The sequence below is a fragment of the Eleutherodactylus coqui genome, chromosome 7 (assembly GCF_035609145.1).
Source record: "Eleutherodactylus coqui strain aEleCoq1 chromosome 7, aEleCoq1.hap1, whole genome shotgun sequence".
NCBI classification, from domain to species: Eukaryota; Metazoa; Chordata; class Amphibia; order Anura; family Eleutherodactylidae; genus Eleutherodactylus; species Eleutherodactylus coqui.
The window spans coordinates 213,269,487-213,286,375 of record NC_089843.1 but is presented as its reverse complement, the minus strand read 5'-3'; the positions used below and the strand labels follow the sequence as shown (position 1 = coordinate 213,286,375).

The following is a 16,889-nucleotide window of genomic DNA, read 5'->3' as shown; positions in this document are numbered from 1 at the left end:
GAGTGAACTAAAATACCCAGAAAGGTTATCAAAATTGGGATTATTTAGTTTAGGAAAAAGACAGCTCAGAGGCGCCCTAATATCTATGCATAAATACAGTATATCAGGGGACAATACAGAGATCTTTCCCATCATCTAGTTATACTCAGGAATGCGACTATAACAAGGGGGTGCCCCCTACATCTAGAGGAAAGAAGGTTTCTAAACCGACATAGAAGGGGGTTCTTTACTGTAAGAGCAGTGAGACTATGGAACTCTCTGCCTGAGGATGTGGCGATGGCAAATTCAATAGAAGAGTTCAAGAGGGTCCTGGATGCCTTTCTTGAGCGATATAATAGTATAATCATTAATATCTTCTGAAGGGTTGTTGATCCGGGGATTATTCTGATTGCCAAATTTGAATCAGGAAGGAATTTGGAGGAAATTGGCTTCTACCTCATTGGCCTTTTTTGCCTTCCTCTGGATCAACATTGGGGTGTAATAGGCTGTACTGAATGGACATATGTCTTGTTTTGTCTTTACATACTATGTTACAAGAAACCACACCTTTTTCTCCAGAAAAATACTATTTAAAGTCACTCTTGCGGCTACGATATCTGCATATTACGTGTTGCGGAGTAGTTTCCATGATTTGAGCCTGGAACTTAGAAGCTCTGATTGTTGTTTAGACAAGTTTAAATCCCAGATAAGATCATTAAAATCTTCTTCAAGTAAGATGTGAGATTAATGAACAACTTACTTTAAATGTAGCATCACTTCTCAAATTGCTGTACGTTTCCCCTTCCGTGTGAGTAAGGTCAGAGTCAGAGCTTTCACTTATGGTCATAAAATGTGGACCTTTTTGGTACAGGATGCTCGTTACTGTGTAAGACAGGTCTGATTACAGACTGCAAGTTGGGATAATTAACGGTATATTTTGTTTTAGATCGGATTCCTTTAATGTTAGTTAAGCAGAAATGGCAATCTGTTAAATGGTCCAAATCATCGGAATGGCAAATGGCATATGATGTGAACCATTTTTCTAACCAGTAAGAAGCCTAACACATGATAAACGGCATATATGTGGGGCCAGGTTCTTATCAGTATCACCAACTTGACACACAGAATTCCCATTAACCCTTTCCAATCCACTGTCTGACGTATGAAGACATTATGATTTAAGGCTGTACAGCTCCGATGTTGGTAGACATCCGTCTGGGGTTCTCTTATTGTATATTGCCAGCCTCTCTGCTGTCGGAGCCTATCCAACGTGTCACCTCATGCAGTACTGGCTTTAGCCAGCAGATAGCGCCGTTGTATAACGGCAGAAAAAGATTAGGCCCCCTAGGAAAACCAGGATACAAATTGGACTGGAAAGGATTAATCATCATCAAACACTTCCTAGGTAAACTGTATTTCACATAATGTTGCCTTACATAAGTACTAATTTTAAAAAGTCGTGGAATGTGTGTCAGAAAAAGCCCGGCCTGATAGAAATATTCCAACAACATATGTGAATTCAGGAGGTGAAATACTACTGGAATCACCAAAAAACATTCTTGTGAAAAAAAATCATGTTGACCGGTGTTATTAATCTGTGCTGCTACATTCATCTCTCTGGGGATGACAGAGATAGCCGAACACAATGCTAGACTATGTGAATGCGCCATTGTGTGGAACGGAGCCAATGCTGCAGATGTGTGACCAGCGGCTCCATCCCCCACTACACTATGGAAATGGTAGCCTGAATCTTGAACTGTAAAGCAGGAGGGTCCCCCATTCTTGAGATCCCCTTGGGACCCCCACCGATCTATGAATTTTCACCCATCTAGTGGATGTGGAAAAACTTGAAAAAACCAACCTATGACTGGAATACCCCTTTAAAGCGTCCCAGCCGGGTCTACTACACTACCTCCTCCTATATAGAGTAAAAGATGGTAGAAGATAGAGTTTAGAAATATATTCTTTTCTAGTGAGGATATAGCACTTCTACATAAAAGTACAAAGTTTGTAAGGCGTTTCATATCTTACTAATAGACCTACAGCAAAAATCTAGATGTTTTCCCGAAAAAAAACCCAAGTGTGAAAATGCAAAAACAGTGGCATTTTTACAAAACCAGCCTAAATAGTGATTAAATAGACCCTCATACATTATCCAAGTACTTTGAAAGAAAAATAAGACAATGGTTGTATTTGGGAAGCCAAATATACATTTTTGGGGGTTTTTTTCATTGATGGTAAAATTGTGGTGGGGGGCTGGTTCAGCGTATTTAGAAAGTGACGCTGATGCAATAACTTGAATAAAAACTTCCTTCTTTTGGGAAATAAAAAGAGGGGGCGCCCTTCTATGGAGTCTCAGAAGAGCTGACAGCAGTTGTTGTACTTACTGCACACTCAGAATGATAAGGAAGCTCTTGGTTGTAGTTTGCCTGCTGGGACTGCAGTTCTGGGTTCATGATGTAGCCGGTGAGTAAATCATTAGAGTTTCTAGAAGCATCTGCTTTATATAGTTTTACTAGGAAGGCAGAAAAGTATCATTTTACATTTCAGAAGGAATATTGTCAGAAAATGGATTTGTACAGATATGTCCTGCCTATGGAAGCAGTTATTATGCTGTATTTACTACATCACTGCTCGGTCATTACAAATATATCACCCAAATAGTTGATTTTTTGGAAATGAACAAAAGAAGCTAGTTTGTGATGAATATGACTTTATTTAGATAAATAGACATATTGTATTGAAATTAATGAGAAATATTGTATATTCTTCGTTATATATTCTTATTTTTAATGAAATGTACAATCAGAAAATAACACATTGTTTCATTCAGGTTTTCATTATAAGCACTGATTAATATTTTGGTGTTTTTCGTTTACACAACAATACTTGTCCTGATACATTATAGTTTTTACATTGGCCGTTGGAGTACATACAGTGGGCTGACTTGTCTTGCTTTCTGTGCCTCACTTATTAGGCCTCATGTCCACTGGGAAAAGAAGAATTAAAATCCGCAGCGGATCACCCGCATGCGGATCTGCACCCCATAGGAATGCATTGACCATCCGCAGGTAGATAAATACCCGCGGATGGTATTTAAAAGTGAATTAAAAAATTTCTGGAGCATGAAAAAAATGGACATGCTCCATTTAGGTGCGGATCACGCGTGCGGGAGCTCATACAGCACATGGCTCAATTGATCTCCCGTATGAAAAATAAAAGACAATTACAGTGCATCCGCAGCCCAAATCTGTGTTACATATCCGCAGCGGATCTGATTTTCCCCGTGGACATAAGACCTTAGCTTTCCCGCATAGGTTGGGAGAGGATAAGCAGAGACATCTCATTAAGGACAGCTCTCTCCCTTTTTGTGTATTGGGAGAGCTGTCACTGTGCATGATGTGGGCGATGATGATGCGGCCCGCCTCGGTGACTCGGAGCTCAGTTCCGAGTCTTAACTTCAAAGTATATTTATTCTGAATTGCCACAACATTTTGGAATAAAACATACAAAGGGCACAATGCACACCGGTCCGTGGATTCATAATGGGTTTGCACAGCATGAAGTTGCTAACATGTTTGCTTTAACCCCTTCAGTGGCGGGTTTCTTACCCCCCTGTCGTACCCACCAGGGCCGGTTTTTTAAATGGGCCTTTCATTTAATTTCAACTAATTATGCAGTCGCGTTCCAAGAGCCATAACCTTTTCATTTTTCCATTGACCAGGCCATATGAGGGCTTGTTTTTTGCGGGATAAGTTGTACTTTTTGATGGCATCATTTTTGGGTATATATAATGTATTGCATAACTTTTGTGAAAAAATTGGTAGGAAAACTGGGGGGGGGGGGGAAATTTCTGCCATTTTGTTTTTTCGATTTCATTTTTACGGCATTCAGCGTGCAAAAAAAATAGTGTGATAACGTTATTCTCTGAGTCACACGATCTTGGTGATACCGAGTTTATACAGTTTTTTTTATGTTTTGCTATTTTTGTACATTTAAAACATTTTTTTTTCTTAAAGGTTTGCTTTTGTGTCACCACATTCCAAGAGCCGTATTAATTTTTTTTCCATTGCCAGAGCTCTAGAAGGGCTTGTTTTTTGCAGGATGAACTCTAGTCTTCATTTCTCTAATTTTAAGGAACATGTAAAATTTTGATCGCTTTTTATACCATTTTTTCTAGTGGCAAGATTAACAAAATCTGTAATTCTGGCATGTTTTTTTTATTTTTCACTGCATTCTCTGAGCAGTGTAAATAATATAATAAAGTCATTCTACAGGCCAGTATGATTATGCCAATACCAAATTGTAATAGTTTTTTTCTTTTTCGCGAATTTTTCCCAGTAATGAAAGTAATAAAAGTTTAAATCACCCTCCTTTTATCATATCTATAATAAAAAATTCTAAATCATAAAAAAAAATACATATTTGGTATCGCCGCGTCTGTAAAAGTCCGATCTATCAAAGTAGTGCATTATTTACCCCACATGGTGAACGTAGTCCGAAAAAAAAATTAAGAATGCCAGAAATGCACTTTTACAGTCACCCTGTCTCCCAGAAAAAATGCAATAAAAAGCGATCAAAAAGTTGTATGCATGTAATCAACAGGACATCTTGCAAAAAATGAGCCCTTGCTCAACTACGTCGACGGAAAAATAAAAAAGTTATTGTGCGCAGAAGATGCAGCAGAAAATAATTTTAAAAAATTTAATGTCTTTGAAAAAGTACTACAGCAAAAAAAAAAAAACTATACAAGTTTGGTATCCTAGTAATCGTACTGACCCATAGAATAAAATGATCATGTCATTTTTGTAGCAGTTTGTGTGCCGTAGAAACAAGACGCACTGAAAGATGGTGGAATGTCATTTTTTTTTTTCATTTTACTCCACTTAGAATTTTGTAAAAGTTTTTCAGTACATTATATGGTACATTAAATAGCACCATTGAGAAATACAACTCGTCCCGCAAAAAACAAGCCCTCATACAGCTACGTCGATGAATAAATAAAGAAGTTATGATTTTTTAAACGGGGGGGGGGGGGTAGGAAAAAAAGAAAAGGGAGGAAAAAAAAGGGGGGGCCGTGTCATTAAGGGGTTAAATAATGTACTATCTTCCTTCTCTGGGTCATTACAACGCAGGGATACCACATGTGTAATTTTGTTTTTGATTTTTTACAAAGTAAAGGGAGAAAAATGTTTTTATTTTTATATTAATTTTTTTTTTTTTTACTTTTTTAAAATTTTTGTTCCTTTAGGGGACTTCCACAGAGACCCATCAGGAGCCCCTGATCACAGAGCTTTACATTCTGCAGTCGCAGTGTAACGGTTAACACAGCAGAGAGCAGAGGTTTTCTTCATTCTCTGCTGTGCAAGAGCTGGTGCCCAGCTATCCTCTGACAGAGGGAGCCCCCTCCCTCTGTCTGCCCTTTACATGCTGCAGTTGCATAGACCAAGGCATGTTAAGGGTTAACACAGCAGAGATCGGAGGTTTTCTCCATTCTCTGCTGTGTAAGAGCTGGTGTCCGGCTATCCTCTGACAGCCAAGCACCGGCTCTCCCTGCCACAGAGACCATTGTCTAGCTTCTGACAAGCCAATGGTCTCTATAGCAACCTGTATACAAAGCAGTGCAGGAGTTTGAAAATAGAAGCGGGAGATTGCCGGCAGATCAGTAATATCTTCCTGCTTCTTTTTTCAAAGTCCTGCACTGCTCTGTGTGGATCTGTGCAGGCAGAGCACAATGCCACAGCTTATGGCAATGTGCTCTGCAGGTCTCATAGTGAAACATAGCCCAGAAATTTTCCGGGCTATATCACTATGGGCAGTGGAGCTTGTCCTGGAAAGGGGTTAAATGTGCACAACATTTTCCGTTCCTCCATACCAGTTCTTAGTTGCAGAGGCGCCCAGAAGGTGAAAATGTAAAAACTTCATCGCTTGAGAACACTCAAAAAATTCTCCAGCCATGTGTTAGGTATCATCAAATATTGTATGAAATTCTAAGCGAAAACTCTGATTTCTGTCAAACATTATAGTATGAAATTAATGCATTGCTACAAATATATAAGTAATCCTTATATATATCAGCTGCTGATAGCTCAGAACTACAGAGCTGGAGACAGCGGCAGAAGCCGCGGCTGATCCCCGGCAGGTGAGTATTGAATTTATTTTTTTTTACACTTTTTTTTAAATGGCTTTTCAGGCAGGGGCTTATGAAGCCCTTCCCTGAAAAGCCATTGATGGCTGCCAGGGCTCAACGGCGACTTCTGCCGCTGTCCCCAGCTCTATAGTTCTCAGCTATCAGCAGCCGGGGATTTAAAATCCCCGCCTGCTGGTAGCTCTGATTGTGATTGGCTGAAGCGCTCAGCCAATCACAATCAGAGCTACTAGCAGGTGGGGATTTTCAATCCCTGGCTGCTGATAGCTGAGAAATACAGAGCTAGGGACAGCGCCAGAAGTCGAGGCTGAGCCCCAACAGCTGAAGGGAGGTGAGTATGCTTTTTTTTTTTTTACACAACTTTTCTTGGATTTTCAGGGAAGGGCTTATGTTTAAAGCCCTTCCTGGAAATCCAATGACGGGGATGTGGGCAGCAGGATTCTCTACCGCAGCTGTCAGGTGTGACAACTGCGGTTGAGAATTGAGGAATTTCTCTGCTGCATCTGCCACAGACATGGCAAATGTAGCAGCAGGGAATTCTTTTAACTAGCAGGGGGGAAGGAAACCTTTGTGGCAGATGTGTTCTTCATGCCCATAGGGGTCATGGCAGCGGCGGAGAGGTAAGTATTTATTTATTTTTTACACTAAACTGTTTCTTTTTTCAGGGTAGGGCTTATATCTAAAGCCCTTCCCTAAAAAAAGAATGCAGGGGTGCCGGCAGAGCATTGTTTTCAATGGAGCCGCCAGCGGCAGCCATGGCTCCATTGAAAACAATGCGTGCATTCCCAATGGTGCACGCATGTCCTATCTTTGCAGACACGCAGCTGCAAAGTACGGACATGTGCACACACCATAGGGAATGCAGTGTTGCAAATACAAGCGTGTTTTTGTGCATGCGTATGCGACCCCACCCTCAGGCAGAGAGTTCCACAGCCTCACTGCTCTTACAGTAAAGAACCCTTTTCTATGTTGGTGATGCAACCTTCTTTCCTCTAGACGTAGCGGATGCCCTCTTGTTACCGTTGCAGTCCTGGGTTTAAACAGATCATGGGAGAGATCCTTGTATTGTCCCCTCATGTATTTATACATAGTTATTTGATCGCCCCTTAGCCGTCTTTTTTCCAGGGCAAATAATCCCAGTTTTGATGCCTCTCTGGGTATTCCAGTCCCCTCATTCCATGTATTAGTTTATTTGCCCTTCCTTGAACCCCCTCAAGCACTGCAACATCTTTCCTGAGCTCCGGTGTCCAGTACTGTACACAGTATTCCATGTGGGGCCTGACAAGAGCCTTATATAGTGGGGGGGATAATGTTCTCATCCTTCCCCTCTATACCTCTTTTAATGCACTCCAAGACTTTATTTGCCTTTGCAGCAGCTGACTGGCATTGGTTACTCCAGTTTAGTCTACTATCCACTAGTACCCCCAGGTCTTTTTCCATATCGCTTTTCCCTAGCAGTACCCCATTAAGTGAATATTGGTGACATCCGTTCCTCCTGCCCATGTGCATAGTCTTACATTTATCAACATTTGAACTTCATTTGCCATTTTTCTGCCCCACCCCCCAGCTTATCTGGGTCCATTTGTAAATGCACATTGTCCTCCCTTGTATTAATTATCCTGTATAATTTTGTGTCATCTGCAAATATTGATATTTTACTGTGCAGCCCCTCTATCAGGTCATTAATAATTACTGTGCAGCCCCTCTATCAGGTCATTAATAATTACTGTGCAGCCCCTCTATCAGGTCATTGATAAATATATTGAACAGAATGGTGCCTAGTACTGAACCCTGTGGCACCCTGCTAGCGACGGTGGCCCAATCAGAGTACGAACCATTTATTACCACCCTCTGCTTTCTATCTCTGAGCCAGTTCTTTACCCACATACACACGTTTTCACTCAATCCGAGCTGTCTCATTTTATATATCAGCCTCTTATGCGGCACGGTGTCAAATGCTTTAGAGAAGTCCAGATATACGAGATCAATAGACTCTCCCAGGGCCAGCCTAGAACTTACTTCATCGTAGACACTGATCAGATTTGTCTGACACGATCGATCCTTTATGAACCCTTGCTAATAAGGAGTTATTTCATTGTTCTCCTTGAGGTATTCTACGATGGCATCTCTCAGAAACCCCTCAAATATTTTTCCCGATACTGAAGTGAGACTTACCGGCCTGTAGTTACCAGGCTCTATTTTGGACCCCTTTTTGTATATTGGAACTACATTGGCAATGCGCCAATCCAGTGGTACAATCCTGGTCTTGATAGTATTCATAAATATTAGAAATAGCGGTGTAGCTATCACATCACTCAGTTCCCTTAGAACCCTTGGGTGTATTCCATCTGGACCTGGCAAGTTATCAATTTTAATCTTCTTCAACTGGTTCCGCACTTCCTCCTGTATTAGGTATGTAAAATCACTGCGATTTTCTCACGGCAATGCCATGTCGCCCGTGTGAAGGAGGCCTATAAGTTGTTTGTATACGATTTATGTTATAAGTACTTTCTTTCAGATTTACAATGTGACATATTTATACATTAAACTTCCCCCCCCCCCCCCCCGTGTGATTTCAGGTTTGCAGTTAGAACCGAACCAGCCAAATAGGAGCTGTAAGTGTCGCAAAACTACAATGCAGCCTGTATCAAAAAAGGTGATGAAAAAAGTCGAAATAATACCTTCAGGATATTACTGTCCAGAGATAGAGATCATGTAAGTATAAAATGCTTTAAGTATTTGTATATTATTGATGGCATTAGTAATAGAGCTGATAACTAAAAAATGGAGTCAACTAAAGTTTGTCACTCTTCAGTTCTTCATTTCGCTCCCATAAGGCCCTCTTCACACAAGCTGATTTGCACAATCAATATGCAGAGAATAGAACCCTTTGATTTCAGTTGGTTTGTTCACATGCCGTATTTTCTCTGCACATTTCGGTCACACAAAAAACCAGCATGCTCTATTTTTCTGCGCATTTGCACATACAAAGTTTCCATAGAAGTCAATGGGGATGCGCAAAACACTGCGTTATTGCACAGGAAAAAGAACACAGCTGAAACTCATTAGGCTAATTAACCATTTCAATTGATGCATATATTTTTGCTGAGCACAACTGAACATGCCTTATAGGTGTGAGGGCTCTTACCCACACGCGTATATCGGCCGGATGTTTTCACAGCCAACCGATATACGCTGTGATCTGATGCATTGGATTCCAATGCATCAAATCACATGGACATATATCTGAGATATAAAAGTGCCAGGCCAATATAGCTCCAGGCGTTTTTACGTCAGGCCCAAAAGATAGTCCTGGAACTATCTTTTGGGCCGGAATACGTCAACCGCTGCATGGGCTCCTATGGAAGCCAATGGCAGTGGCCGGAGGTGAGAGGAAGTTTAGCAACGTGGCTGCTAAACTCCCTCCCTCTGCTCTACTTCCCCCATGCAGGCTTACCTCTGCTCTCCTCCCCACTTGTTCTTTGCAATAAGAGGGGGCAGGACGGGGGCGGAGGTAAGTGCCGGCTCATCCCACCTCCTCCCATTGTTGGCTGCAGACCAGGGGTGGGACGTGGGTGGAGCTAAGCTCCCACCCTCTCCCTGCCCCTTGTTCATAGCCATCAATGGGAGGAGGCAGGATCGGCCAGTGCTTAGCTATGTCCCTGTCCCGCCCCCTCCCATTGAACGAACAAGCGGGGAGGAAAGCAGAGGTGAGCCTGCGGGGGGGTGAAAGGGGTGATGGCATGGCAACCTCGGTACATATGCGCCGGGGCCCATGCCGTGTGAACAGGCATACAAACATTAGATCTTCTACACCTTTCACGATCGTCTACGCCCCAGATGATAGCATATATTGTCCGTCCGTGAAAATGCTGGCTGATATACGCTTGTGGGAAAGAGCCCTCAAGAGTAGAGCAAAATATGCCGAAGCACATGCAAAAAAACCATAGTTCATAGCGCAGTAATCCTGCACTCATGCAAGTGCAATTACACATACGCTCGTGTGAAGGGCGCCGAATTCAAAATTCCCTCAAACTAATTTTCTCCAGCCCGACAGATACACATGTCCACACACACTACTGCGGGTCATCTACTCAATGGTCGATGTGGCGGTATAGATGTGCATTGTAGGACATTGTAGTTATTATATTACGTTATGTCAAATTAACGTTTGCTGCATCTGTATATCATAAATATAATAGAATGATTGTGCGTTCACACGCAGGTGGCCTCATTTAAAATCTGTGTGCAGAAATAATAGACTCTGGCGTGGATTCGCATTGATAAAAATGTGATTGTTCTCAGCAAGAGAAACCACGTAATCTTGTAGATATGATACCTTTTAATGGCTAACAAAAATACATGATGTAATAATAGCGAGCTTCTGAACCGACGCAGGGTTCTTCTTCAGGCTTAAATGGATTGGATCTGAAGAGGCATGCATATTTATACACACTTATAACATACATACATTGTCCTGTTGGGGGTCTTTATGTTGTAGAAACAGGACAGAAACTGAAAGCCAGGATGAGATCTCATCGCCACACGATTGAACACAGAAAAAGGGAATTGCCTGTGGCCGAGCACTTCTCTAACCATGGACATGACATAGGAGATATGAGAGTTTTGATATTGAAGGGTGGTTTCAAGTCACAAAACCACAGAAAAATTTGGGAATATAAATTGATAACAACCTTTGACACGCTGAATACGGGGTTAAATTATTCCCCAGGATTTATGCGTGAATGGGAAGTGTGAGACTTGATTGCACAGATAAGACCCCCATCAACAGTAATTCAGGGACCATAAACTTTCACTCCCTTATCAGTGCTTAGCTAAAAATGTTTGTGTATATCTTGTAGCAATTCAAGCCTGCTGACCTCCCCCCCTCCAACAGTAATTTAGGGACCATAAAACTTTCACTCCGCTATCAGTGCCTAGACAAAAAAAGTTTGTTTGCTGTTGCAGAATTCCTTTTAAGTGCGAACCAATCACATCCATATCTGTGCCTCGTCATAAGTATGTATGTTATAAGTGTGTATAAATATGCATGCCTCTTCAGATCCAATCCATAAGCCTGAAGAAGAACCCTGCGTTGGTTCGGAAGCTCACTATTATTACATCATGTATTTTTGTTAGCCATTAAAATGTATCATATCTACAAGATTACTTGGTTTCTCTTGCTGAGAACAATCATATTTTGCTCTACTGGCTAACACGGTACCAGATCTTTGTTTTCATTATTTCGCATTGATAGTAATAGGCGTGGGTTTTGCACCTGATTTGCAGCAATTTGATGCGGATTCCAAGTAAAAACAGTGGCAAAGTTTTGCCATGTGAACCGACCCAAACAGAGGACTAAAAAACACAATACTCAGATAAAAGATTCCCTCTCCCCAAGTGCGTTCTATTAGATGTGGGAACATTGTAGGGCAGCTTCCATTGCTGTGGCAGTTTATCCAGTAAGGCTAAATTGTATTCCATGCTTAAGAAAACAACAGAAGTACAAACACTTTTGCACATTTTCATCTGGCAAACCAAACTTTTTCTAAGGTCACTTGAACTTCCAAACATATTAAATAGAACTTTGTAGTCTCCGCTTGTCACCATACTCTCTTCAGAATACACATCACTTAAAACAACTCTATGCTATATATTCTTTAACCAGCTGCTAATCCACTGGCCTACCAAGGGATTAAAGAGAATCCTTCACCATCTCTTTGCAACCCTCTCTGAGAGAAGCACAAGGTAGTGGCAACCAGGGTTATGTCTGCTGTATGTATATGTGCAGTAGTTTAGGAGAAACTTGTTTTTTATTAGTGGCAGCTACACATAAATAAATAGTCCTCAAAATTCATAAATTTAGTCCTGCCCACCCATGAGCCTAGTCCTGCTCACCCATGAGCCTAGTCCTGCTCACCCATGAGCCTAGTCCTGCCCACCCTACCCTCACTCCTTTGATTGACAGCTTTCTCCATATGCACTGTAATAAGGAGACAACTGTCAACTGGTAGCTGAGAGGTGTGATGGGCAGGGCTAAACTCATGAGTGGCCGGGGCTAACCCCAGTCTATGAATATCTAGGACTATTCTTTTATGTATTAAAGGCATGAAAAAAAGTAGGATTAAGGCGCAAAACCCCAAAAGAGAAGGTAGATTTAGAACTGATGAACAGTGCGAACAATTTTATTTTACGCCAGCTTGTCACGTGTTTCGAGTCCTAAGAAACTTCTTTCTCAAACAGTTGGAATTAGCCACTGAAGGGATGTGATGTAAAGCAATCAAGCAATAGGTTGCCAGTCCATGGTTTTGCCATTGTTGGTTAATTTAATAAGAACGTTGTCCGAAGGAAACGTAGTCCTCGAAACGCGTCACGAGCGGTCATAAAATAAAATGGTTCTCACTGTTTATCATTTCTAAATCCACCTTCTCTATCCGGGTTCTGCGCCTTAATCCTGTTTTTTTAACCCTTCAGTCCATATATTTGCCAGAGTTGTAGCCTTCCAGTTTTGGCAGTGCCACTAGGACGGCTGCAACCCGTTATTACCACGTATCCCTTTCAACACCTTTGACAGAAGCTCTGGCCACCTTCCATTTTTGTCTTTGTGCTCAAATTCCTTTATGTGTGGCTGCTACTAGTAAAATACAAGTTTCTCCCAAACTACTGCACAGATGCTTACAGAAGACATATCACTGCAAACAGTGTGACAGTCACTACCTGATGGTGCTGTCAGTGAGGACTGCAAAAAGATGACAGATTCTCCGATTTTTTTTAATAACTTCTCTATGCGCTCTTTATGTGAAACTGTATCAAAGACTTAGCTTAAATCCAGATTCTACATCAACACTTACTTTATGTGACTTTCTTTAAGAAATCAATGAGATGAGTTTTACATAATTTGCTCCTGATTTGTCTGCTCCTGGTTAAATACGATAAAATGAGCCCCGTAGAATAACATTTTATAACTCTCTTCTAGCATAACAACAAAGAATGACCAGACTGTATGCGTCGATCCAAAAGCAAAGTGGCTTGAAACCTTGTTACCTCAACTAAAGCAGTAAGTACGGGGCTTTCTATGTGCATTCATTTCGGTATAACCCACTACCAGCAGTTTTAAAGGGCTATGTTGGTGATTTTTTTTTTTCATTCATGATCATGTGATCTCAATTCTGACGAGCTGAGATTTACTTGGGTTTATGTTCCCTCAAGAAGTTAGGTTCTTAGTAGAGATGAGCGAACGTACTCGGTAAGGGCGATTTTGCAATCGAGCACCGCGATTTTTGAGTACTTCACTACTCGGGTGAAAAGTACTCGGGTGCGCTGTGGGGCGGGGGGTTGCAGAGGGGAGTGGGGGGTAGCAGCGGGGAACAGGGGGGAGCCCTCTCTCTCTCCCTCTCCCCCCCACTCCCCTCTGCAACCCCCCACCCCACAGCGCACCCGAGTACTTTTCACCTGAGTAGTGAAGTACTCGAAAATCGCGGTGCTCGATTGCGAAATCGCCCTTACCGAGTACGTTCGCTCATCTCTAGTTCTTAGTCTTTAAACAAATGGCATGTTTTAGTCCCATTATGTGACCGTAAAAAACATGGCTGCATAACAGGTCGAAATGAACCCACTGATTTTGTTTCATTCCGTGAAGTTTGAATAGCGGCGAGTGTATTAGCATATGCGCCTATGTGTTTTTGCCCTTAGTCAGCATAATTCCTGCAAGATGGTATTAAAAGGATCCTACCGCAGAAGCTTGCTAGAGCAGGACACAGACATTACTATCACAGTTACTGCTGATGATTACACAGCACCTGTCACATAGTTATAATGAAGGAGATCACAGCGCATCCCCCTGACTGTATACGTATGGTCTGTAGCTTATTTAGATTAATAATAATAGTAATCTTTATTTATATAGCGCCAACTAGAGATGAGCGAGCATGCTCGTTCGAGCATTAGCATACTCGAAAGTACTCGTTACTCGAGTGAGCACCATACGGTACTCCAGAAAATGTCACCCTCTCCTCCCCACATGTTTAGGGACTGGATCTGTGAATCCTCACGCTGATCCTCCTTCCTCCCAGCCTGGTCACTCCAGGAAAAGGAGAGATACAGAACACCATACAGAGACTGACCAGGAGCTGGGTTTATATGTGAGCACAAACTCAGGAGATAGGCTAGCAGGAGACCACCGATCCCAGCCAGCTCAAATCATTAACCCTGAGAGTGCTGTGCTGCTGGAAGCACAGAAGTACAACATGTCTCAGCAGCACACATAACACCCTGCTGTTCCCTATTCATTTCTGTGGTGTTTCCATCACTTTCTGATGCTCGAGTCTCCCATTGACTGCAATGGGGTTCGTTACTCGAAACGAGCTCTCGAGCATTACGAAAAGCTCGACTCGAGTAATGAGCACCCGAGCATTTTGGTGCTCGCTCATGTCTAGTGCCAACATATTCCGCAGAGCTTACAATGCAGGGGAAATAAAACAAAACCACGGTTACATGAAGTAATCAATTGATGGAAACAATAGGGGTGAGGGTCCTGCTCCAACAAGCTTACATACTACAAATAATGGCATGGTATGGAAGGTAAAGGGTCTGGAGATGTGCGCGGTATGGAGTGTGAGGGATGCTATACACATAGACAATAATCAGTGGCGGAATCGGTATGACTGCAGGTGCCGGTTGATTACGGCTAGCAGGAACTGCAGTCAGTAGGTCAGGGAGCATGCTATTAGGTGGAGTTCAGAGAGGCTTGGTTTAGGGTATGCGGTATGCCTCCCTGAAGAGGTGCGTTTTTAGAGCACGCCTGAAGTTTAGTGTGTCAGTGATTGCTTGTTCATACACAGGTGTTTGTCATTACATTTTTTGAGTTTTATTTGGTAGAACCAGCTTAAAAAATGCATTTCAAACCAATGCAATGCTTCTTCTTCAGTATTGCTGGGGACATGCGCTCATAAATATTGGGATGAGGGCTGGGCACGTGTAGGGTAAGCTGGTCCTACCGAATAAAAAATGAGAAATCTTAATGACAAATACCTGTGCGGGTCTATTTAAGGTTTGCAGCTTATTCCCAGGCTTTTGGTTTATACTATTTCTAAATGTATCTTATGTCATAGACTAAGGCCGGCTTCTCATGGACGTATTTGTGCTCGCAATATGCAGTGAATAGAAGCCATTGGCTTCAATCGGTTCATTCACATGCACGTATTTTGTGTGAGCATTTTTGGCCGCCCCCCAAAAAAAGACAGAAAATGCACAAGATGATGCGAAAAACACTAAAGAATTGCTGTGGAAAAAGAACACATCAGGAACTAATTAGTCATCTCAATCAGTGCGTTTGTTTGCTGTGCACAAATTAACATGCCCTGGGGGAAGAAAAGGTACATTACAATATGCCGATACATACGCAAAAAAGCCTTGTTCATAGTGCAAAGAAGTTGCGCTAAGGCGCGTGAAGCCAGCTTAAGGGCTTATTCAGGCATTCCCTCTCTGCAGGAAGAGGAGGCTGGAAGAGTCGGGAGTAGTGCTCTGAGCTCCCGCCCCCTCTCCGCCCCTCTGCACTATTTGCAACGAGGGGGTGGAATGGGGCGGAGCTCATTCCTGAAACTTAGCCCCACCCCATCCCGCCTCCTCTCATTGCAATTAGTGTAGTGGGGCAGAGAGGGGGTGGAGAGGAGGCAGAGAGGGGTCGGGAGCTCAGAGCACTGCTCCCGGCTCTTCCAGCCTCCTCCCCCTGCAAAGAGAGACGCCGTATATCGTCCGGCGTGAATATCCTGCCGATATACGGTCGTCTGAATAAGACCTAAGATGCAAACCAATCATTTCATCAAAATAGTAGAAATAGTAGCTGACAAGATCTTTGTATTTGGCAGGGTTATTATGTCTCCCTTCTCACTACTTAGAAATATCTATACTGTAAAGACCTTCAATGATTTCATTGTGTTATCCCCTTCACAGAAGAGCGAGCAAACAACAAAAACCTCAGCACAAACAAGAATAAACTTCATTCTGCGATATTTTGCCTACAATCAAGACCTATTTTCCTCGGTGTGGTCTTGAAGATTAGATGCTACAATGAAGCAAATATAATGATTTGTATGCTTAAATGTTACTTCAGAAGCTTTTTTTGCAATGCCTTGGAAAAGGGTGGAAATAATTTCTTCATTCTTTGGCTGCAGCGTGACTAAAGGCTTGTTCATACTGGCCAATTATCTTCCTAATTTCCCTGAGTAATCACAATGATAATCGGCCAGTGTATACGAAGAAGAGCAGCGATTAACAATAAAGCTTTGATATGTATCATAGATCTTCATCAGTCGCTTTGCCATAAACATTTGCTTGGAGGTAAATGTCGCTCCTATCGTCTTTTTATAATCATGTAATAAAACTATTATAAAGATACAAAGTTACACCAAAAAGGAAATGTGATTTTACAATTTGGAGACATACAGCAGATTGTGCTCAAAACACCTAAAAGAGCAAATAAAGCAGTTTGACAAAATAAAAGTAATTTTTGAACAATTATTTCAATGGAGTTGTGTAAAACCAAAGCATTGTATAAGTAGCCGCATTGTCAGCAATAAAGAAAATGACAAGTTATAATATATCAGCAGGGAAAGAAGTGATAATAACTAACGACAGTGTAAAGAATACCTTCAAACATCCAGTTCCTCCGCTCCGAGCGCCCAGCTGTTATACAGCCCAGCGCTCGGAGCCGAGGACACAGAAGACAAGCAGGGTGTCCCCGTTTGTTTTCTGCATCCAGCTG

The 16,889-nt window shown here is 42.1% G+C and overlaps 1 protein-coding gene across 1 annotated transcript; it reads left to right on the top strand.

Annotated features, from left to right (window-relative positions):
- Positions 1-2,347: 2,347 nt before the first annotated feature.
- LOC136573671 (C-X-C motif chemokine 10-like) lies at positions 2,348-16,643 on the top strand. The gene is made up of 4 exons (XM_066574931.1): positions 2,348-2,445; positions 8,707-8,842; positions 13,104-13,184; positions 16,079-16,643. Exons 1-4 carry the CDS (start codon positions 2,379-2,381, stop codon positions 16,119-16,121), a joined length of 327 nt encoding a protein of 108 aa, XP_066431028.1. The 5' UTR covers positions 2,348-2,378; the 3' UTR covers positions 16,122-16,643.
- The last annotated feature ends 246 nt before the right edge of the window (positions 16,644-16,889 follow it).